The 26,130-nt window shown below is 32.4% G+C and overlaps 1 protein-coding gene across 1 annotated transcript; it reads right to left on the minus strand.

Moving 5' to 3' along the window:
- On the minus strand, positions 1-25,659 carry LOC124352773. The gene is made up of 16 exons (XM_046802438.1): positions 25,502-25,659; positions 24,842-24,924; positions 20,848-20,977; positions 19,635-19,836; positions 18,865-19,059; positions 17,886-18,016; positions 17,696-17,775; positions 17,482-17,605; positions 12,558-12,759; positions 11,248-11,442; positions 10,810-10,952; positions 9,003-9,079; positions 7,326-7,440; positions 6,630-6,828; positions 4,791-4,982; positions 1-681 (listed from the first exon to the last, which is right to left on the minus strand). Exons 1-16 carry the CDS (start codon positions 25,575-25,577, stop codon positions 558-560), a joined length of 2,268 nt encoding a protein of 755 aa, XP_046658394.1. The 5' UTR covers positions 25,578-25,659; the 3' UTR covers positions 1-557.
- Between the last annotated feature and the right edge of the window lie 471 nt (positions 25,660-26,130).

Raw genomic sequence — 26,130 nt, forward strand, 5'->3', positions numbered from 1 at the left:
CAACCATTTATACATTTATTTATTGGTAAACCCTGATACAAATATGTTTATTTAAATATTATTACTGTACATCATTTACATGGTATTTCTCTGACAAAAACTAGCGTATGGTGAAGGAGGGGGTTTAAGTTGCCAGTCTATTATGTTATGTCTGTTATGTTGTCTTTAATTTAGGCAATCAGTATTACTGCAAATCTTCATTAAAATTAAAATTATTTCATGTCATGTCAATTATTTCATGTAAAAAATAACAAGTAAGTTACCAAAGTTATCACGACTGAGAAAGTAAAGCTCTTTCCTCGTAATTATTTATAAAGCAAACCGAATTACTACATTATACGTATATATTATAGAACAATGCTGAACTCAAAAATTATTTTCAGAATAGTGTATGAAGTTTATAGTTCCGGTTACTACAATTCTATGTAATATAAAATACACTTTATAATATAAAAAATTTTTGTCCTAATCACTTTCACAGAAAATATTAAATTTGTTTACGTATTTTAATGTTTTATTCATGTCATAAATTAATCTCCGAATCGTATGGGAATGCTTTATAAGTAATGGTTCTGTCTGATGTATTGGTATATCTCATCTGTTGTTCTCCAGTAGTCGGCATTTAGGTCCAGTAGCTTTATATTGTATACTGTCTGGAGATTCCGGTACAAGTCCAGAGCCCTGAAACAATGGATTTTATCTCATCGTATCTTTATTTGGAGAGTATAACTATTTCATTGCTTCCATGAAGTCAATGAAGGTTTTTCCAGGACATATAATTCTGCTAAAGATAGTTTTTTTAGACAAAATGAAAGTGTGAGGCATTACAATTAAATTACACTTCATGATGTATAATACATACGAGTAAATATCTATCATACATTAACAATACATAATAACAATTCATTTTTTTGAAAAGTTAGTTATTACCATAAGCTTAAATAAGTAAATAATTTTAAATAGTTTATTCTTCATTATTAGTAATGTGTGTGTGTGTGCTAGAAACAAAAACTTCATTACAAAATAATGTGTGATGCATAGAAAATTCATGCATTAAAAGCATGGATTATAAGCATTCAAATTCATACAAGTTCCAGTATAGGCAAAGAAGTTGCGTAACACTTGGCATGAATTTAGCTAATGGAAAGCAATTTTCAAATAAATTCTTAACGAAATAAATTGACTACCTATGTCGTATTTTTGAAAAGAAAGCTTTCAATATTTTTATTTTATTGATATTTTAAAATTGTATCAAGAATAACAAAACAGAACAAAGAGGTTTTGAGCCAATATTTAAGAATTACGACGTATACAAGTACAAAGTTTACAAATTTCAATATATTCCAAAATTTTATAAAATCGTTAAAACACAATAATGTGAAAACACGGTTACGATTTCCACGTTTTTATATGGGAAATAATAATATTACTTTTGGCAACAAGAAAACAGGTGTGATATATTATTTAACTCTTTTGAAGATCGAAAACTAGGGATTCTATTGTTATCACAATTTATTAAATGCCATACACGAAAATGCAATAAAAGATTTGCTTTCTTCAAAACGAAGGAAGATTGAATAGACAGTTACAGACTAATATATCTGCTGAATGTGTGCTATGAATAGCTTGATAGCTTTATCTACAATAGAATTTCCACCGTTCTCAATGCCATTATTTCTCTTGAACGAAATACGCCTTTATTGCGATCAGGTCTTAGCTATTAAGAACTTATATAATTGAGACTGGGTATGAAATTCCTTTGAATTATAATAAACTCAATATATAAGAATACATCTCACTCAGCAGCCATTATGCTGTGTAGAGGAAAGACGAGATATTCCAAAGACATTTAGAATCTCCATTTTCTTCACTTTTACGGCTTTTTACGTAAGTGCCAGTTTTGTTCAAGTCTATCTTTAGCGAAAATAGAGTGGTTCAATCGGCTGTTTAATTTTCCTCAATTTTATTTTTAATATTCACAAAAACTGATACGCACGATGCAAGCTATACAATTCGTCACACCATACAAAAATAAATGTGATGGAATATATGCTTTCAAGGATTTGCTTACTCTTAGAAATAATACTTAGAGTATAGGCCTAAGCGCAAACATAGAGCTTGCACACATTTTAACAAGAGTTTAATTGTTAACCGTTCATTGATACCTGGTTTTACGATTCCCTACATAATATGAATCTTTGTGTAGACTGAAAGCACTCCAGATCGATCACTTAATCTCAAAAAAAATCTCAAAAAGAGCCCCTGTTATAAAGTGTAAATACTTGATAGTACTTTGGAGGATTAATCGATGAAGTTAGCTGCCAAGATCTTACGTACATCAGCTACATCTCAGGTTACTATACATCTGAACACTGTGGAATAGGGTGAAGTAGATATGCACATGACTGGAAAATGAGATTATTTATGGCACACTTATCGAAACTCCCCTCTAATTCAAGAATAGTCCATGAAAAGTTCTACTGAGCAGCTACATACTCTTCCCACTCTGCCTTCGTAAAGTTTAATTGATAACAACAGTGCTAAATCATCTTATTTCTGTAAAAGTCTGTCAAGTGTGTTTATTAATAGTTTCACTTGATGTATACAATACTGTAAACATTATTAAAATACTGTACAATACCCTCTTTATCAGTATTAAATGTCTCAAAACAGTTTAAAACATTTTAATCGGTATCAGTTCTTAGGATGGATCTTGACGCATGACAGTTATTCTTTAAATTTGTTTGGGAAAAAACTTTGAATTTTTTGTGGTGTAAATAATGTTGATGATTTCATTTTTAAGTATCATTATTTTTAGTTAGCAAGTGTTATCCTAGTAAGATATTGTTACATATTACCATAGTATATGTTAAGGTGGTATTTTATTCAACGGTTCTGAAGAAAACTGTAAATAACCAACAAAATGTATAACAAACCAAATAAACCTTCTTTGTTTTCAAAAAACGTTTTACAAAAGCATCAACCAAGTTTTGTATTAAGTATTTAAATTATAATAAGTACCTACTGCGATCCAGTAATATCGTAAAATATAATCCAACATTAACATTAAAACAAAGCACAATCGTGCTGATAGATTGGCAGCTGTGATGAAGAGTAAGTACATTGTTTGGTATACACCGTCGTGCTACAGTATTTCCATCGTGTTTTCGAAATACTAGTAAACTTTATTTGAGACTCAATATTGAAATTGATTTTTTGGATGACTGACTCCATTCACAACACCACTGACAAAATTAAGTTAAATAAACAAGTGCTAACTCTATATCAAGTAACTTCAATCCAATGTGAGTGAAACATTAGGGACCTATTCTGTAATATATTGTTTTTAATACAGAAACTGTACTTTACTATCTGGATCAACTGTAATAGGATTTATTTGTCTCATTTATATAACTTCTCAAACAGAATAATATTTCACTTTTATTATTTAAAATTTATGATACTCTTAGTTAAGTGTAAAATTGTGCGGACTTGTTTAAATGCAATGACATATGGAAGAAAATCTTTAGAAAAAATTGTATTTATGTGCAAATTTTCGTTTATTAAGCTACCGCTTAGTTTTTTAACACTAAATGCTCTTAATAAGAAATATTTCTAACTAAATTGCGGTACTGTAAATAAAATTTATTTCATTAGCTATAAATATGTAAAATAGTCAATGTTCAAGTACTTACCACAATAATTATGGCACGCATATATAATATAGGCAGAACATCTCTAAATATTCGACAAGAAATTCAAACAATCGTTAATTCTGTTTAAACCGAACCGTTTTGCAATAAGCGTTAATAACATTAGAATAAATTGGCTTTGCACATAAAGTTTAAAAGTTTGTAATACATTTTTCAAGTTCCTATTTCCTTTTCAACAAAAAAGTCTCACTTCAACTACTGAAACTTTCATGTCACTGGTTTAAAATTGCAGTAAAAATCACATAATAGTGACATAGCTGCATGATACTCGGGTTCTATTTGCAATCTTCACCGTCTCCTAAAGAATTTACTACATGCTATAAAATGTTACTTATAAATGCTATCACATTAGGTTATATGTAGTATTCTACCATATTGTGAAACTCTAAAGTAGATTTCAATATGCTATTTGCTTCCAGTTCACCTCCTACCTATATACTATTACTTCGTTTATTTTTTAACCTTAATATGAAAGTGACAACTTATAATTTTGACTTTGTATCATATGACTGAGCTTAACGTAACACTTTTGATTGTATACATTTATTTTATTGTTTTGGTTGTACACGTTTAGAAGTCCGATTAAAGTATGGACAACATTCATAAAACATTTCAAGGAACACACTAAAATTGTTTTATTTTAAACGAAAAACTTCAGTTTACTTCACATCGTATTTTTCACAATATTCTCGGACAGGATATCTTATCATCAGCTGATAAACCAACCGATAAGAACGCACCAGTGACGGAGCAGCTGCACACTTCGACCTGTCTATTGTCCCCCCGGTTGTGATCGCGTGTGAGCGGTAGGCCTGCCGTCGTAATGTCTGTGTATATTATAGCCCTATTTTGATATGTTGAGTATTTGTTTTTTGTTTACTTTGACAACATCATGTGGAGCATTTTTAACAATTTTGTAACATTTTATGATTGAACGACCGTTCCGAAACACGTAGTGAACATCACAACATTTGGAACTGTTCTGACAAGGTATAGTACCATAGTTTAATTAATTGCACAGTTCCGGAACTATAGACCATGAATTGTAATGAGAGTACACTCAGGTGTTACACTCACCTGGGCTTCCAGTTCTTGTGGCTCCTGGCAAGAGGGGACGAGTGGTAGAGCTGGTCCGGGTGGTTAATGTAGATGATGACGTCAGGGGCCAGGAGTCCGACAGGCCAACTGAACACTGGGGAGGTCACGACGGGTAGTCGGCCGTACGGGAACGATTGGATCAACGCAAATGTCAACTGGTCCAGCCAGTATCTGTACAAGGCAAAGAAAATAAATTGTGAAAATAAATAAAATAGACATCTATTCAGTTAGTTTAGAGGTCTTCGTAAGTTAAAAAAAAGTGGAGTCAAGTGGTACTTTATATCTTTGAGAGGACTTTATAAAGAAGTTATCTCTCAGCTGAAATATTATTACGCTTTAAAGGAGGTGATAGTTTGAGTCCTCAGATGAAAGATTACCTTTAGTTCTTCTAAATCTAATCAAAGATGAACAAGTCCATATCCTGGTCCTGAAATGTTCAAGAGAAGATCAAACCTTCTAAAAATTTGAGAAGATCCAATAACGTATACAACTTATCATTGGAAGGGAAACCTCATGAAACCTGATGTACAGTAAGTTTGAAAAGGATAGAAAATCATTTACAAAACTATTTCTTGAAGTTGATCTAATTCATCATTAACAGGTATAATAGCTCAATAAAGCACTATTGATGCTCAAGTTAGACTTAAATGTTTCAGAAATTAAAGGCAATAGAGTGTATTCCAAACATCTACATACAGTTATAGATAAGCGGAGTAAAGTGGCATAGGGTTAATTCGTATAGTATATGCACAGCGGTCTCAAATGAATGACGTACGGCTCTGAATTTTGAAATGGAGCCTCCAGCAAATGGGTTTCGTAATTACTCTAATAGATATTTCTAAAACGATTCTTAACACACTAGATAAACCAAGAGTCACTATGAACCGAATTACATAAACCAAGAGGCCTTATAAATCGAATGGACGAAACACACACACATGGGTTTTAAGATGACTGAGGTTACATACAAGTTTAATTGTGGCAAGAAATTTACATATACCACTTTTATGTATTAAATAAATATATGACTTTGCCACGTTGCTGCCAATAAAGAGTGAGAATGAACTTAAATGTTACTAGGGGTTGTGACCTAGTGCTTCCAATGTTCTTTGGAATAGTGGCTACGAAACTTTATCATTTAGGAAACTTTAAAATTGACTTCCCTTAAACGTTGGCTCATTCATATACCCCGGTCAGCATTATTACCTCGACATTGAATTTGTAGTCACAAAAAGGAAGAAGGATTCGATTTGAAGTACGAGTATAAACCTCGTAGAAAAGGGAGACTACACTCAACTACGAAGTCAAGTATTCAGATTCTCGGAGAAACTCTCGGGAAGAAAGAGCTTACCTAAAGCAAAATCGCGGCGGGATTAACCATTTATGGAGGCAACTTATAATCACGAAAACGTGGCCTCGTCAGAAAGACATTACCACAACCTATATCCATTGTAATGCAAATAAAACATCACAAGCAATTAGTTTTAGTATTTGCAAATGACTTTATAGTACATCTAAAATAGATATCTTGCATGAAAGGGCTAAATTATAGTACAAAACATTTTCATTTTACTTACTAACAAGGCGCGCAAGCTTCTTCCCCGTAGACAGATGGTCGTCTACAAAGTTTACGAGGGAGAAGATCGCTAATCGTGCCAATTATTCTGCTAAGTATTTATTTCCAAAAACATTGGAGAAAGTAGTAAAACTGAACAGTATCGAGTAACAGCGTTAGTTGTATATAAAATATACATGTATATCATATATAATACAATTAAATATCGGTACAATTACAAACTCATCTTATCCGGAACTTACCCGTTGAGCAGAACAGGGCTGTTGGCGAGGTTCTGCTGGACCTCCAGCGCGGTGGCGTACAAGGAGAGGATGTAGAACGCTCTGCGGAGGACGGAACCTCTCGGTAGCGAGTCAGTGAGAGGTCTGAGACACGGTGCAGGGTGTTTCATGTACAAAGCGTCGATTTCTCGAGACAATCTCGTGCTTATGATGTCCCGGCCTGTTACATTATACACACATTATACAAAAGTGTTCATGTATTCAGGACAGTTGATGCACGAAATTGATTTGACCTGTACTAGAATCTATAAACAGTCGATGCACACTCGGTTTGTATGGCAAGCATAAACAAACCTTCCCTACAGTCTACACACAATGAATCGATTAGTCATTCAACCAATCTAGTTAATAGTCACCTCCTTTAAATCAATTTTCATAGTTTTATTCTTCTTTCATGTTATTACAGATTGTATTAATACTGCTACATAAAATCTCGTATGTAAATAAATATACACTTAGAATATTGTAATGAATATATTTCGTTAAGAAATTTGACTCAGTTGAGTCAGATAAAATACTTAAATGAATGGAGGAGTCTTTTAGAATATTTGTTTGAACAGCTTTTAAAAAACATATACGCTTTATGTTTACCTTTTTTGTGTATTTCATCTCGAGTGATTATTCAATTATTTTTAAGAGCTGCAAAGTTATACTAACTTGTCTTGTTGTTTCCTTCGATGATGATAAAAGGTTTCCTCGACTCCGGTAAAGGATCCGGTTTGGAAATGCAGTGTTGCTCAAACGTGGACAGGATTTCTCTTGCTAGTGGATTCTAGAACACACACTTTAATTGAATTGACATCTATTAACAAGAAGCTGTTTAACATAATTGATACGTATACAATATATAGGCTACTAATAATAAAAGTATGCCTTCAGGCACATAGGTGTGAACACTTAGGATTAAAAATTTAATAAAGAAGTATAGCAGTTGGCTCTTTCTGGTGTAACAGTCCAGACACGATTGGAGGGAGAAAAAGAATCCAGTTACTGGTTGTCTCATCTTCAATGGTAAAGGCACAAAGACTTATACTTACCCTACATCACATCTTAAACTCTGGCCAAGATATAACAACTATATATTCGTGTGTTGCTATCATCTTGAAATATTAAATTTAATATCTGTTAATGATGCTGGATCTTAAATTGTACTGATTTGGTTCTAAGACTACTCTTTAATGACTGGTATGTTAGTATATTACTTTAAAATATTTTAAAATCTCACCATCTTGAAACCTTATACACTGCTTAAATGTTATTAGTACCGCAAAACGAGTATTTAACGTAAAAAGTGCTGAAATATAAAGCTTTTTTATTTAATTAGTTAATGGATTTTGCTTTTAAATTTGCATGGGAACATTAAATATAATACAGCCAAATTTGATTACTATTCGTGTAAACAAATGATCAAAGTGAAGGTACACTTATTATCCTTGCACTGCTGCCTTCTTCAAACCTATTGATCAGGTTTATTAGAATTTATCTAGATTGCAGCAGATTGTTAGAAAAATAGTGATTAGTGCCTATGTTTTGAACTATATATTATGTTTTTTTTTTTTTTTTTTTTTTTTTTTTTTTTTTTTTTTTTTTTTTTTTTTTTTTTTTTCAAGTCAACGTAAAATTATGACACGTTATACTGTGAATATAGGAATATGCATAATCATGAATGTTGAGTAGTGTTAAAATTATGAGAATTTCTATATTTACTGACCTTTCATAGCACAAATCGTGTTGAATTTATGAGAGCTAGAACCGGTTTTGGAGTTGAGGGGGGTACTTATTAGACAAACGAAGAAACATAAATTAAAATTATTTCATCCCCACAACTGATAATCTTTGCTAACGCTCAGCCAGTAATAACTAAAATTTTAAGACGTAAAACAAATATGTAGATAAATATTAAAACTACAGTAGTACATAAATAATAGGAACAAATATAGATGTAAATATTTTTTCTATTTCTGTTTAACGTGCATTCTTATATTTTATCCAAGTATCAATAAGCAAGAATGTTTTTTTATTGTAATTGTAAGTATAACGCTGATTAGCTTTATTTTTAATAACGTACGCATAATATTTACATTGTGTTCGTGTTATAAATTCAGTTAAGTAACGTTTTCGGAAGGTTTTATATTGAGATATGCAGTAAAACGTAAACAATCAACTGAAACTGTAAGTGTACTGATGCATTTACTTTAAGAAGTGAACTCGGGAAATATTTCTTGTATTAAATTTATGGTACAATCTATTTAGTTATGTACATTTTACTAGGTAAATTCATAGCAGCTTTGTTTCACACTCTATAAAAATTTACATGGTTATTGTAATACTCACTGTGTTGGTCCTAAAATAACTAAGAACATCTTCTAAGCTGGTAAAGAGTTTCAATACTTGCGAAACTTCTTCGTAATCTAAAAAAAAGCATTTTAATATTTATATTTTTACCATATTTATAATTAAACTAACAGCCTATGTTGTTGTCTGATTGTCAAAATTGATTTAAACTATGTAGGATATAAAGGGAGTTTATTAGTAGTAATTAATGTATAAGAAATACACAATTTATACAGTACATATTTCTGAAAATTGCTATATTTTTATTGTATGTAAAATGATATTTCTGTAGAACACTGTAATTAAGTTTTATATAATATTTAAGATTATTAACTCCTAGAATCTAATTCCCATTATCACCATAATCTATAAAAAATGTCATTGAGTGAAGACCTACTGATATTTTCCCTAAATTCAGATGACAAACGAATTATAGCAACAAATATTGTTGTAACAGTTTCCACGAACACTCATTTTTGCGATTTTACTAATATAATGTTCCCTCTCCATTGAATTGAGCACACTAGCATACCAATATTAGAGTTCAATTATTAGATACTACGATACACGCAATGGCACTAGCATACCAATATTAGAGTTCAATTATTAGATACTACGATACACGCAATGGCACTAGCATACCAATATTAGAGTTCAATTATTAGATACTACGATACACGCAATGGCACTAGCATACCAATATTAGAGTTCAATTATTAGATACTACGATACACGCAATGGCACTAGCATACCAATATTAGAGTTCAATTATTAGATACTACGATACACGCAATGGCACTAGCATACCAATATTAGAGTTCAATTATTAGATACTACGATACACGCAATGGCACTAGCATACCAATATTAGAGTTCAATTATTAGATACTACGATACACGCAATGGCACTAGCATACCAATATTAGAGTTCAATTATTAGATACTACGATACACGCAATGGCACTAGCATACCAATATTAGAGTTCAATTATTAGATACTACGATACACGCAATGGCACTAGCATACCAATATTAGAGTTCAATTATTAGATACTACGATACACGCAATGGCACTAGCATACCAATATTAGAGTTCAATTATTAGATACTACGATACACGCAATGGCACTAGCATACCAATATTAGAGTTCAATTATTAGATACTACGATACACGCAATGGCACTAGCATACCAATATTAGAGTTCAATTATTAGATACTACGATACACGCAATGGCACTAGCATACCAATATTAGAGTTCAATTATTAGATACTACGATACACGCAATGGCACTAGCATACCAATATTAGAGTTCAATTATTAGATACTACGATACACGCAATGGCACTAGCATACCAATATTAGAGTTCAATTATTAGATACTACGATACACGCAATGGCACTAGCATACCAATATTAGAGTTCAATTATTAGATACTACGATACACGCAATGGCACTAGCATACTAATATTAGAGTTCAATTATTAGATACTACGATACACGCAATGGCACTAGCATACCAATATTAGAGTTCAATTATTAGATACTACGATACACGCAATGGCACTAGCATACCCAGATACTACGATACACGCAATGGCACTAGCATACCAATATTAGAGTTCAATTATTAGATACTACGATACACGCAATGGCTTTACAGCTTAAATTGGACAAAAATGCTCCTTTTATATGACAGCTATTCTTGTATATGCTTGAAGACCACCTCTGTAGTAACTCTGTCATCTCTAGACAGTCTCTGGATTAACATGCAGTATATTGTTACAATGACTCGTACAGCTTACCTTGCACAAATATGCTCCTAGTAGATGACAGCTTGTCTTTTATGTGCTTGAAGACCACCTCTGTAGTAACTCTGTCATCTCCATACAGTTTCTCGACTACTATGGGGTATCTTGTTTTCAATGACTCGTACAGATTCAGGGCTCTGTGGGAGAAACATTTTACAAGAAAATATGTGTGAAACATTTTATCGATGTAAGTAATTACACATTAAAATAAATTTCATATCTATTAAAAGGTTATTTTTTAATTCTCCGTGTTATGCATGTATTATGCAATTCCAAAACACAGAAGTATGCTACACTACGTAATGTATTCTAGTATAAAACTAAATCAAATAATATTGCATTAGTATAAAACCGTTTGAACCTTTATTAAAACGTCTTGCTAAGTAAACGATAACCGAATCTGTTCCAGCACCATCCTAACCTAAAGCATACCGTGTATACCAGTTAGGCGAGGAGTTGTTAACGTTGGGGCGTATGGAGCGCAAGTCATCATCTAGATGTAAGTAAATGATCAAATCCGGAGGCAGGAGTTCCTCTGGAAAACTGTAGACATCTGAGGAGGCGGCAGGGAACTGAGTGTTGGAGTAAGTTTGTATCAGAGAGAACGTCAGCTGGTCAAGCCAATATCTAAACATTCGAATAAGGAGTTTAAAAAAACAAACTTGGAAAAATTAACACATAACGCTCTATTGTTGAAATTAAACTAAATTATTATTTTATTTCGTAATATACATAACTGCATTTAAATTCTAATTCTAATAAATTTAAGTTCTAATACCTTACTACTATATACAGAATATATTTATACCTTTATAATATGTCATCATACCAAGCTAAGATTTCATCAATGCCAAAATAGTTAGTGTTTCTGATTTATCAGGCATAATAAATTGGCGAAAGAAACCAAGAATGAGGAATAGAGGTTGCCATTAGAAAAATTGTTTACCACCTGTCGAAGTGCTGTTGTTTGGCTGTAAAGCACAAAAGGTTTAATTAAATATTCCAGTTACTTCCTCAGGTCAGGTGACTTGGTTATATCTATTCAGTGTAATATGTTTGCGCGGCATGTTATTTCTAGTTCCCTTTGGATAATATCTCATGTGTTTGTTGTCACTATTATAAATGACTCTCGTAGTTAGTAACTGCTTACATGAGTTTACTAAATTTCAAAAAGGAACGCCACGCCGATTAAGAAGACTGTTAAACATAGTGCAATCGTTTTTGGGCAGTTCGTATTTTTATTTACTTCTGACAGTGAAATTGTATTTTATAATCAAATAAAATTTCAGTTAAGAAAATTATTTGGTTTACACGTCACTTTCTAAGGCAAGTTTCCCTCCGTTGTTGACCAGCGGAAACAGAAGGTACTAAATAGCAATGTTGTTAAGTTAGTAACTGTCGTTTTTGCCTATTAGGAAAAATACGGTAAAACAAAGAGCAGACAAAAGTGTAAAATACTAAATTAAAAATAATTTACTGGCTACGTCTCTTTTACCTTGTTAAGACATTTATAACCTTTCTAGCATGTAAGTAATAGTTGTATTAGTGTCAGACAACAAGATAAGGAGATAATATTCGTCTAAAAACTAAATTTTCATAATTTGTGAATTTTCAATCCATGATTTCCCAAATCAAATCCCTGAATAAATTGTGTTTTATTTAAATGACTGGCTAACTCGTCTGGAGGACTACAGTCTAGAGTAGTTATGAATAACCTAAGTCACCCCCTAAGGAATTCTTACCCGTTAAGAATGACCGTCCGGTTAGTGCTGAGATGTGCCTTGACATTGAACGACATCGCGTAGAGCGACAGCACGTAGTAAGCCCTCCGCAGTAATGTGCCTTTGGGTATGACGTCAAGATACTGCACCATACAGGAGGCTGGGTGGAGCATGTATCTGGCGTTCATCTTCCTGGCCAGGTTCTTCCCGACCAGATCCCTACCTGGCAGATAAATTACCACTACCATCAAAATCATCATAATTTTTCACTCTAAGGTCTTCAGAATTGCAGGTATAACTAGATGTTATCTAATTTTATATTGTCAGATTTAGATAATTGATGTACAATAATGCTATGACTGCTCTACCATATCAGGGGTTTTCCCTCTTTTGCCATCGTTAAGTAATACAAGAAATCAGTAACACTGTTTTGAAACTGCAATCCGATCTCTTCCTCAGGTGGGTTCCTAACTTAGGATAACTACAATATAAGTTAACTAAACTAGTCGTACCAGAGCGTTGTAATAAAACAAACACTCATTATTAAAACTGTAATAAAGAACACGGGCCACAATCGTTCTGCACTGTTAACTTTAAAAACTGACGCTGCAAAACTTTGAAGATATACAGTAGACTTCACTTACAGAAGAAGCTCTGGTTTGTTTCACATTCCAATATAAACCTGGGCGGACTACTGAATTATTAGCAACTCAATGCATCTGCTAAGGGAAAGTTGTTGCAGTACTCCCTGAGCAGACGGATTGTTTTCTGTTTGCTCCTCTACCAGTTTTAGGTTTTTACTCATGACCTTTAAGGAAAGTCGGACAGTAATGTTTTTATCAATTTGAGTTAATCAATATATAAAAATCCGTTAATTATTATTCATAGATAGTTGGAGTATTCTTTTACGAAATGAGTTAGTAATATTTTTTCAGAAGCTCTAAAATTCAATGCAGAAAAAGAGACTATGGATTTTTAGAAATTCTTAAATGAAGTTATTTCATAAATTGTTGTCTCAGTATTTCATTTTAAAAATCACATACTTAAATGGAGAGAGTAATATTCCATTTAGCTAAGAAATGGAAAATTACTATGCTCATACAACACTAAATTACAGAAATAAGCTTCTTATACTCATATGATGAGATAAGCTCACGGAGTAGTAGTTAAAGATTATACCGCCAAAAAGTTACGATGTTTCATATTGTCTAAGCAGTAGTCAAAGATTGTCTGGAACAACAAATAGTTATTATTACCATGTAATTACTTCCCTGAAGGATAAGATGATAAATTACATTATACTATACATATATTGAGTGATATTTCATTTTGTTGTTCTAACGGAATAGGCATGATCAAATTAAATATTAAGCTTACAAAACATATTTTCAGAAAACGTGTATATAAATATTACGAAAACAACGCTTATAATCCTGTATAAATAGGATACTTTTATATTTTGGAAAGTTCAATCAGGTCAGGATAAGAGGAATTTAAATTTATTATAAATATAGGTACGTATAGCAGAATGCATGTGCACGAATTATAAAAAGATATCAAATAAACAAGATCAATTATTGTTACATTACTAATTAAATCATCGGTATTGTAAAATATATTTTCTCTCTAATCTATTTTTTGTGGTTACAGGATTAAAGGATAAAATAATAACGACAATGATCAGTAAAGGGAAAGAAGCGATATCGGACAGTTTGTGCGCTACCAGCTGGCAGAACAAAACTGGGGCCTCATCAATCACGATCAGTTAACAAGACAAAGGTACAGAACTGTGATCGTTACTCAAATCACTTATTGATATTTCATTACCTTTTAAACCCCTAGCGATACACGAGACTGATTCATTGCTGAGGTCAGTAAAGGTCAATGTCGTTAAAATTTGGAATTATAACGAAAACGCCTCTATGAGCCGTTTTCCAAGTCTAGGCATAAGCACACAATCTGGATTTCCGTAAAAATCTATTGAGCGATTTTTTTTATGATTTAATCATCAACCACTTTTGATTTTATGACGGTCAAAACGGAAATGTATCGTAAGGGTTAAAAATATCAAAAACTAACTTTCTTTCTAAGATCAAACTTTTTAGCTTGATATACTGAAAATCAAACATCGAGGACATTAATAATTACATTAATTAATGGTTACATAAGCGTATGACTGCAAGATAGCGAGTCTTAAGTCGCCACTTAATAATGTTCAGCCAAAATGTCGTACATTATGGCGAGATGCACTAACTTTAATTTTCTGATTTTGTCTGATGGGTAGTTTAAAATATATCAAGCGAGTATGATCTGAAAAATATGTTTGTTTTATATTTTAACCCTTTTGATGCTCACCTATATCAACCTCCCCCCTACCAAAGCAGAATTTACTTTGTCAATTTCACGAAAAACTATTATGTGTGATTAATTGCTTATTTGAGAAAATTGGCTTCGCTCCTGGACAATAAGATAAACAATGATGCTTTCGTTTATTTCGCCTTTATACACGTAGTTATACTATATTTTTCAACTTACTGACGTGTAAAACGCCATATATATAAATTTGAGTCACCTTATATGAAAACATCGAATATATGCTACCTTGGGTTGTATTAGTTATACAGGAGATAGACCGTTCGTACGGACTAAGTGAGCTGAGGTCAGGGGGATTATTTCAGTTATTTCTGAGGTCTGGCGCTAGGGTTGTGCCACGTAACTTTGATTGTTACCGTTCAGATACTAGCTGAGCTACCTGAGCTTCTCACTTCACAGAGGACAGTCCTAGTGCTATAACTTTTTCTGAGCGTAAATGTATAGCATTATAGTTATCTATTGTGTAACTAATGCAATTAAAGATGCTATATAAGAAATATTACAAGTATAGTGTTCTACAGGTAGAGAAGACAGACTGACTGACTGAGAGACATACAGACAGAAATTTAAATTTTCCTGCAGCGTCTCAAGTGATTAAAATTCATTCTTAACGAAATGCTCCCTACCATTTGGTTCTGTAAATTTATTCTGCAGAAGAAATAGACATGGCCACGGGCAAAAAAAGTGGCATTCACACTCCTACCTTATTTTTAATATTATTCTCTGGTTCACACAAAAGGCTACTAAATATCACCATATTTACAAAATATGCGTAAACCAAATTAGAGTATGTCTTAGTACCTTAACACATAACAAAAACATTACAGATACGTGTGGATACAGTCATTATTTTTCTTCTTTAATTTATAAAGCAAATATTTTGTTATTAGACACGAATTCAATTAAAAATTTAAAATGGCAAGCGATTGGTCCTAAATAGTTTCATTGTATTAGTTACACAAGAGATAACTATAATGCTATAAATTTAGGCAAGAAAGAGCAATACCACTTGGACTGTCCTCTTTATAGTGAGAAGCTCGGGTAGCTGAGCTAATAGATGTCTGAACGGTAACAATACCTCGGTAAACAACATTCAGTAAAATAAAAAAACAACGTGTTTGACAATAAACTGAATTTATTTTTAAAAATCTGTTTCAAAGTAACGGTATAAACAAACTCGCATGACGCGGGTCAAAGCATCGCCTGCGGAAATGTGAATCATTTCCTACCACCCGGTCAGTCCTCATTTCGGCTAAAAATAAAACCAAGATATTCATTTTTTCAATGGATATTCTTTTAATACTATACGTTATTGCTTATATAAAAAATACACCAAATTTAAATTATGTAAAACATAGTAACCTACATTTTCTCCATATGAATAAATATTATGTGTTTTCTTTTTTATATTAGAAAAATATCAATTGGATTTTATAAATTAAGAAACATGCATAAATATCACGAGCTATTATAATATATAGTTTATACGCACCAACACACGGTTTTATTATATTTTTAACAGTAAATGACATGAGGGAAATTCAAATAAATATTACTCCTATACCTATATATGTCTATATAAATGTTAGTTAATTTATGTACCGAAATCATGTTACTAAGTTCGCAAATTTTGAGTTTTAATGTCATTTATTTTCTTATTGAATGATTATATTATTATTATCAATAATTTATTTTTAAGTAATTTTGACATTGCGCTTATAACAAACCTTGAGATTGTTTCTCTAATATTACTTAAAGTTGTACACGTTTCTCTGTAATATATTTGTGATTCTACATAATTTAAATATCTTAATCTTAGGATTAGATTAAAGTTATTCGAACATTTGCATCTTTTTGTATATTTCACTTAATGGCTTGATATTTTATTATTATTAGTAACATTCGCAAAAGAAGGAAATATAAATATATAACATTAATATTCAAACAAAACATTACATTGCACTTACATAAAAATGAAAACTATAATTTTTGATATGTCTAAGAATCCATCGGCTTAATACTTTCAATACTACAAATACTTTGCTCTGCAATTATATTGAGTCTTAATAGTGCTGTTGTGTAGTAATTTATTTCATCATACAACATACCTCACATTGTGAGTTTTATTTTACATGAATGACAGACAGTTCATGTGTTCTTTAAATTTTGGACACTTGCCTTTTCATGGACTAGTAAATTAAGTTGTCTCTTTAAACGTAAGTTATAATAAGTAACTGATGAGTATAATTAAAAACAAATTTTTTTAATGGTTTAACGAGAATTTGAGATCTATTTATTCAAGAAATATTTAGGAAATATTTTACAACCATGTTTAAATTTAATATATTCATACGAGTACATGCATTATTTAAAAGCTTTTCTAAACTGAGTAACTTTCTTTAAGCAATGAATTTATTATGAGTAACTTTTTAACTACTCCCAACAATGTGCTTATCCCCAGAAGGACCTAAATACTGACGAGGCATTACATTTTTAAAAAAAATCCTAATTAATTCCCCTATTGTTATTATGGAGACAGTAGTGTATTACTAGTAATTGTAATTGTACTTACTGGTATGGCCATTCCCCTCTATCACAATGAAGGGTCGCCTCGTCTTGTCCATCGGCATATGGAGAGTTTTATTTGGGTAACAGTCCTTTTCGAACGTCTCTATTATCCTTTTAGCGAGGGGATTCTGTAGAGTTCCAACAACATTGTCATGATAGGCCTTAATATAACTTTAATTATGCAATTTCACAATACACAAAGAACTATATATACTCACTGAATTGTTTTTAAAATATTCAACTACTCTCTGAAACCCACTAAACAGAAACATCGCCTCTTGAGTATCTTCCATGGTTTCTGGAAAAGAAAAAGATGGCTGGGTTCTAAAATTAAAACAAAATCATTATTTTCATCAGATTTAAATTCACATTAAAAATATTTTTAACAGTTGGCATTAAAGTACTCACTTTCTCTAATTACATCTCGTATGGGACCTAGTTTTTTGATGACTTGGTTGTAGAGGACATCGGGTCTGACCTTGTGGTGTTGGATGTCTATGGGGTACCTGCTCTCCAGTTGTCGGTACAGCTCCACTGACCTATCGCAATCGACCGGTGAATCGTCTAAGTACTGTTAACTTGTATCCTGTTTAATTACTTAGGGTTAGTACAAAGTTGGCGCTATAATAATTTTAAGCTTGTATTCAAAAAGATAACGTTACAATTATTATTTGTAGACTACTTTCATAGATAACATGTACATGTACATGTGTGTGTGTGTGTGTGTGTGTGTGTGTGTGGTGTGTGTGTGTGTGTGTGTGTGTGTGTGTGTGTGTGTGTGTGTGTGTGTGTGTGTGTGCGCGCGCGCCGCGCGCGCGCGCGCGTGTAGACATGAGATGAATCATTCAGTGAGGTGAGCTGAAGTGTGGGTGAGTAGATCAATTAGTTATGAAATCAAACACTAGGCTGCGCCACCACCGCCGCATGCGCATGTTTGGTTTCCTTCCATGATATTAGTTAGCTAGCTATAAAAAACCACCCTTTCTAATAATAGTTAATTAAGTGTAGTGTCGTATTCCTCTTCCACCTTCTGCTACACTTGGAAAACGGATTGTAGTTGCGATTCTAACCAGCCAACTCGAACAGAGGCATCAACTCACCACTTGATACATCGTCACAACAAAGCAAGAGAGAGAGAGAGAGAGAGAGAGAGAGAGACGATAAGTTCACTTCACGGCCGCCGGGCGTGCCATACTACCGCCTACAGAAAGCGTCAGAGCGCCGAAGATGGCTCTCCCCAGTCACCTTTTATTGTGATTTAATATCTCGATGATTTCAACCGGTAAGCTTAAATGTTAGTTAAAATTGTACAAACTATAATCTGCATCTCCATAGAACACAGTGTTTTTACTAAACTAGACTATTACGAATATCAAATATGACCTACCTGTTTTGCCACGTTTGAGGTCTCCGCCAACCAAGTGAAGCCCTATTCTGAGTGTTGTCAGGCATGCTGAGAAAGAATATGAGGTCCGGCTGCAGTAAATCGGTAGGCCAAGAGAACATCTGAGATGAGACACTGGGCAGTGGAGTTTGGCCGTACGTCTTCAGGAGGGAAAATGTCAACTGGTCCAGCCAGCAGCTTCAGAACAACATTGTGACGTTATGTTTACCTCTCTTTAAAGGTAGGACTTAATAGGATATATGGACAAATATAATGAATTTTTCTGTGCGTCCTTTATAGAACTAATTGACCGATCACTATGGAAATGTGTATGTATATGTATTTTTCTACGTAGAAGTTTATTTGTTAGGCCCATTGATGTAACTCACCACCACGCGGCGCTACAAAATATAAAAGTTATCAAAGTCAAAGCGCCTGCACACTATAAACTGCAATTACGAGACAGCTACGTATATTAAATAGCCAAACATTATTAGAAGGCGCTAAGTTTTGATATATATTTGTCTTTAAAATAAATTTCTCGTTAAACTTAAAGGTTGAGTGTAGACCACCTTAAAATAAAGTACATGTACGTGTACAATGGCTATAAACATGTAATTTTGACAGATTTTCTTGATCGTGGTGACAAGGTAAACTCTACACCGGCGTTGGAAATATAATTCAATTGAACCAGAAGTTCCTATACACGGGCAAAACATATGAAAAGCGTGCGGAGCTGCGGGAAACAGCTAGTATAATATACAAATGCTTACCCGTTTAACACAACGGAGCGTCCTGTGCTGAGCTGTACGCGCGTGTTGAAGTCAGAGGCATACAGTGACAGGACATAGTAGGCTCGGCGCAGGACACTGTTAGGAAGCAGCTCTTGGAGGTATCTGATCAGGCAAGGAGCAGGGTTATTCAAATAGCGACCTTCTAGCATCTTCGTCAGCTTCATGCCCAGGGCGTCTCGACCTATGACAGGGTATTAGTGACTGAACAAAAATATTCAAAAACCTATATACTTTTAATTGCTTAAGTGTGTGTGTGGTGTGTGTGGGCGCGCGCGCGCCTTGATGGTTACAACTATAATTTAGTGATTTGTAACATATTGATTAGATGGGATACAATAAATAAGACTCTTGGAAGTATGCGGGGTGAGGTAAACCGTCCAGCACACGTCCAGAGCTCCACATGTGGAACTAAATTAAACAAAAAAAGGATTTATGTATTCGTATTGAGTGTTTCAGCGGACATATCGTCTCTCGTTTCCTTCTCTATTTCATCCTTGTTCTCTTCCGTTTCCTTTCATGTTGCTAGCTATTTAAATAACCAAGATATAATGCCAGAGTTCCGTTGGTAATAAAAGTGTTTTCTTTAGTTTTATTTTTTCATAGTTGGTTACTATTTGTATATAATAATCGTAAATAAAACTATAAAAGGGAGACTATAATCTACTATTGTTACAGTGCTACTACACCATAAAATCTTTAACTACCATCGCTCTCATTATAGTTACTACAGACCGTCGGTAAAGTGAAAATAAGTTTTATATCTGTGAGCTTACACCGATTTAATCTTATTTCTGCCAAAGACACACTTAATCCACTGTTATATCACACTAATAGAAATCCTTTTCTGAAACATGACATTGTCATGATGAAAACATTTATTTTTCCGGTTCTTCTTGCTTCAGAACATAGCTCACTCAATACAATTCTGCGAATATTCGGTCTCAACGAGGAAAACTGACCTGACTGAAGATGCTCTCTACAACGGAAAAAATATTTCATGACCTTGATTGTGATTCAACGTTTTGATGGTGTTAGAAACCGGTAATCTAAAATATTAGTTATGACACTGGCCACTTAGATCTAAGAATTACGCTGTCACAAAAACCACTTACTATGTAACAGAAGTATATTGATTAGTTTGAACTAGAACTAGAACTAGCATATGTATTGTTTCTATTAGTCTATTACTCACTGGGCCTATGGTTACCCTCGATGACGATGAATGCTTTCCTTCTCGTATCAGTCGTGTCAGGAATTGGAGGTGGAGTCATGTAGATGCAATCTGACTCGAAGGTGTGAAGGATTTTCTGAGCCAGTGGGTTCTGAAAGCATTACTTCTTAGATAGAACGTTTAGGTGATGTTGGGGAATACATTGCTGAGACCTTAGCATTCGATTCAAAATACCTTTATTCATGAGCGCTTCTCAAAACTTAACGGTTTTTTTCAGAATAAGGTTCAAGGTTCATTGATTAAATTAGTATTTCAAACCACCAACATTAAGTTTAGTATGGTTATCAAGGTTATGAGTTGTAGTTTTAGTTGGTTAATTTCCTTCATAACATGTTATCCTTAAGGATATTTTTCTTTCAATTTCAGGGTTTTCCCCCTGGATCAATGGATTTCAACAACGTAACCTCTACTAATCGCGATAGTGTCAGGATAAACATCACCAGTAATCAACGAAAAGTAAATGATCACTCCAGCAAATCAATGCATTTCAATATATTAAATTAGTCTACCTCGTCCGTACAGGAGTATGTTGCGTTCATCTTCCTCTAAGGAAGTTAGTTAAGGTTTCATTAAATTTGATGCTCTGTTATTCCACTTTTTTCTTACCCGGATATTGCACATATAACTCTAATTGTAATTGTCAGAAAATGTTTGTTCTCTTATCTTTTACTTTTACCGTCTAAAACTGATCAATTTTAATATTTATTGCAAATATTCCTTTCAAATCTCCCTGAGCGAAAAGATGTCATAACTTGTTTTATTCATACGTAACTTTCTTTATACATCTTATCCTATATGCGTTATGTTTGCAGCTATTGTATAACATACGAGATGATTCCCACAGTAACATTTTCTTTTAAAACTATATCAACAATCTCGTATATTGAGACTGGCACAAACTTTCACCAATTTCTTTTCAATCGCCAAAAAAACATTATAGTGAATTAATAACTGCTTCTATTTGTTAAATTGAACTGTCTTCGGTTTCGGTGTGCTATTCGTCCGAAGTCATCGCTGGGAATCCCAAAAGACTCAACATGATACTGAAAATATTATCAAAATTGTCTGTTCATTTGTAGTTAAAATACATTTTGGGGTTTTTCAATCTTCTTTTATTCAGCCTTATTTTATAGCCTATGTTGCGCCGGTTCACCGCCCAGCATTGCTTGTTTAGTTACTCGTACTAGTTATTTATGTCCTAGTAAAGGTAACTTTTAAGTATAATTTTTAAATATATTGTAACAAAGACTTTACTAACCTGTTTCGTATTTCATTGTTTGACATATACAAAACACCGGAAATATTTAAAGGGGTCGGTGCTGTTACTCGCAATTATTTTGCAGATTAAAAACTGAAACGTTATTATAAATTAAAATTAATAAATTTTCATTAAAAGCCCAATTTTAACTATATTTTCTTATTAAACCCAGGATAAGTCATATATATTTATAAAGATAAAATATTTAAGAAGATAAAACGCCAGTATATTGTTAAAAAAAAGGCTCAAACCCAGCTATCGCGTCGGAGATACTGCATAATTATTAGAACCATAAATGCTCCTTCCGTTGCTAAATATGATATAAAAATCAGATTTAAGTCTGATTCCCTTAACTAAAGCTACTGCAATAGTTTGTACATGATGTATGCTTAATTAATGATGAGTTAATCTTAAAGCTAAATTATTATGTTATTACTGGTATTTCTGGCATGTTTTTAACAAATCAGACAAGTTTTTATTAATGGACACTAGTCCAATAAGTTAGTGGTTAACATTGTAGTACCCCAAGGGTCAGTCCTGGGTCCTCGTTTGTCTTATTATATACATATATATATATATATATATATATATATATATATATATATATATATATATATCACCTTCCTACTGCTGTTTAGACCTGTTAACTTTCGTAAATATCCACACAAATTGTGAAACGTTACAAGATCTCGTAAATAAAACAGTTGAAGGCACCTTGTAGTGGTTCAGCTCAAATGGCCTTATAATAAATAAACTCAAAACATTTTGCTCAGCTTAAGATAAACCCCTTCTATTGAAAAGTCAGATATTTTCAAAGATTTCGATAAAACCTCTGTTAAATTTCTATAAATATTTATTGATGATAATTTAACATGGCACTCCCATATTATAATTTATAATCAGGTACGGTCTATTTATATAGGCAATGGCATTAAAGTTAATAACATCCCGTCCTAAAAAAGGCCATCAGAGCGATAAAGGCAAGTTCAAAACTCTTAATTCATGTCAACATTTCAATACATAAATCTTACAGATCCCAATGCGCCTCACAGGGCGCGTGCGGGAAAAGTGGTTGACAATTAATATGTTACAAGTTATGAATTATTTTGCAGTCGTCCATTTTTATCTTCCACCACCATTAATTTTTAAGTTAGTAGAAAAAAGAGAAAATTCAAATTTACAAACATTACACTATTTTCAACTTAATCATTATATATACAATTGTGAGCAGAAAGCGGCATTTGACAACAATAAACAATAAATTATATGTTTGCCATGTTAAGTCATAATAATTTTAATAAACTAAGTAAACTAATAACTATGAACTAGGATGATCTAGAGCGGTGAATTAACTATGTAAAATGCCAATAAAAGTAACAGTAACATTAATGTAATAATAACAAGTTAATCATTTTATACATTTTGAGGCAGACAAGGCATATAACAATAAAGTAAAATATTAATAATTAACAATAACATTCAAATAATAAAAATAATTTCATTAATTCTATAAACTATGAAATAGAAAAAGCCTATAACAAGAAATAAACTATAAAGTAGAAAAACCCTATAACAAGAAATAAACTATGAAGAATTAACAAACAAATAAAATAATATAACTAAAGCAATGTAACAAATAAACGTTATAAATTAAAAACAGTATAAATAAAAATAAACTAAAACAATGACAAATGACTTCCCATCAGTTATTTATATCATTCTTTGGTGACATGGTAGACACTAATGCAATTAAATTTTGTATCCATACAATATTGCCTTCCTTAAGGGAGAGGCAATATCCACAGCACATTTAATATTCATACTGTAAATTGGCAATGGAATTATTAATATTATTATTACGTTTAGAAAATTTCATAGGACTCCATCATATTGCAAGAGAAGTGCTTTTACTTATTATTATTAGTTTAGGCAATTTGTTTTTTAAAATTGCGTGCGAAGCCACGGGTAACAAGTTATTACAAGATAAAAGTAATGTTTTTTTCTCCAAGGATATAACAGTTATCAAGGAAATATCAACGAACAAATTCAGTATTCTTAGAGAAATGTATATTTTTATCTTTATCAATATATTAAAAATAAATAAATTTGTCTTACTCAGTGTTTAATCTTAGATTTCTTTCAATTGGACTTCATTTAAATTCATAGAAAAATGGTTAGACGTAACAGTAGCGACCCCTTACTGATTTTTTACACAGTGATTGGTAATTTAACATTTTTTGTTATGATTTTAAAAATTTGATGAAAGATTCATTACTTTTTTAATATTCATTGCTTACCTATTTTACTCTATTACTTATTTTGAGAATTCACAATAACAATTATGTTACCTAGATCACCTAAATTGTTGAATCATTCCTTAGAATCTACTCAGAAGTTTGTTTTGTGGCTGGTTGGTATCGTTTTACTTAACTTACACAAATATTTTTAATTTAAACTATTCTCGAAGTGGATCGGAAATCAGAACCTCTAAAACATTGGGAATTGAAAGGCCATTGAGGTAATTCAATCAGTATTGCTTAGGTATGATGCTTATTTAGATTTTAATTGATATATTTATTAAGAAGAGTTTTGTCCAAGTCCAAAACAAAAAAACTGTTTCATCCAGCATTTTCAGTATTAAGAATCTAGCTAAAATAATATTTTTTCATTACAAGTTAATTACAATATCCAACTCACCGAGCTGTTCCGGAAATAGTTGAGGACAGCATCCAACCCGGAAAAAAGCTGCAGATTCTCGGAAAGATCCTGCCCATACACGCCTAGAACATAATACAATTTTTTAGTTTCGTTACTGGGATTTAAGAAAATTTTAGATTATTGAACCGATTATAAAATTATGATTACGAAATATACGTATTGACATTCAACTAGCACAATTGTTCACGCAATGCGAATAGAAAAATGTATCACACAATTACAAAATTGCTCAGTGAGAGTACAAGTGCTCTAGAATGATAAAGAACTTTAAAATTAAGTTAATTTACAAAGACACTAAAAAGTGTAACAACTTGAAAACAACAATTAATTCATCACATTTTATTTTTTAGGTTTTTTGGCTACTTCTAAGATTGCTACATCTCTAGACTTTTGCTTGACTCTAACTTTTGAGACACTCTGTGTAATATGTCGTTGTCAAAAATGTGTTAAATAATATTTTTAATTCAAAGAAAATGTAGTACGGTCAATAAAGTACTTTTAGAAATTTAATAATTTTAAAATCATACAAGTTAATTTGAATTTACCATTGTTTCCTAATCATTAAGAACTATCAAACCTACAACTTTCTACTCATATGTAATTAAAATGTTATTTAGTTAAGTGCTATTACAGTTTTACCATTGTTAGGGACCAGGCTGTAGATGTAAACTATGCCAACTGAACAATATGTTGCCACTATTGTATCAAACTTCATATTTAAGAGATATGTAGAATTGTACGATACTTATCTCCAACACTGATAGGAATCAATACAAAGAGCTATAAATAATTTCAGACGTGAAATCGGCATGCTACAACTCCAACCTTGGCAAGCAAAATCAATAAAAATAGAAATTTCTCTGCATGTAAATTTAATGTAATTACTTATTTTTATGTAAGTGGTTTATGAATGTGGATTCATTTACATTTCAAGATACATAATTTTTTATTGAGTGGTTTAAAGACATAAAACTGCTCCTTACATACAAAGTCATGAATCGCCACTTAGATTAAATAGGTTACGAATAAGTTAATATAAATAGTGCTTCATTGGATTTATTGTAAGAGATATAAAACTATCTAGCTGTTTTACAGCAGCTAATATGCATAACGCTCGGGTAATAATGATTTGAGTTTATGGATGTTTTATTACTGCCATCAGGAAAAATGGAAAAGAGAGTGCAAAAGAATACAACAGAAAAGGAAAGAGGTGATAGAATGAACACTGGTACATACAATACCAACTCCTACAGCTGAGAAGGTAATTT

This window comes from Homalodisca vitripennis, chromosome 1 (assembly GCF_021130785.1).
Source record: "Homalodisca vitripennis isolate AUS2020 chromosome 1, UT_GWSS_2.1, whole genome shotgun sequence".
NCBI lineage: Eukaryota > Metazoa > Arthropoda > Insecta > Hemiptera > Cicadellidae > Homalodisca > Homalodisca vitripennis.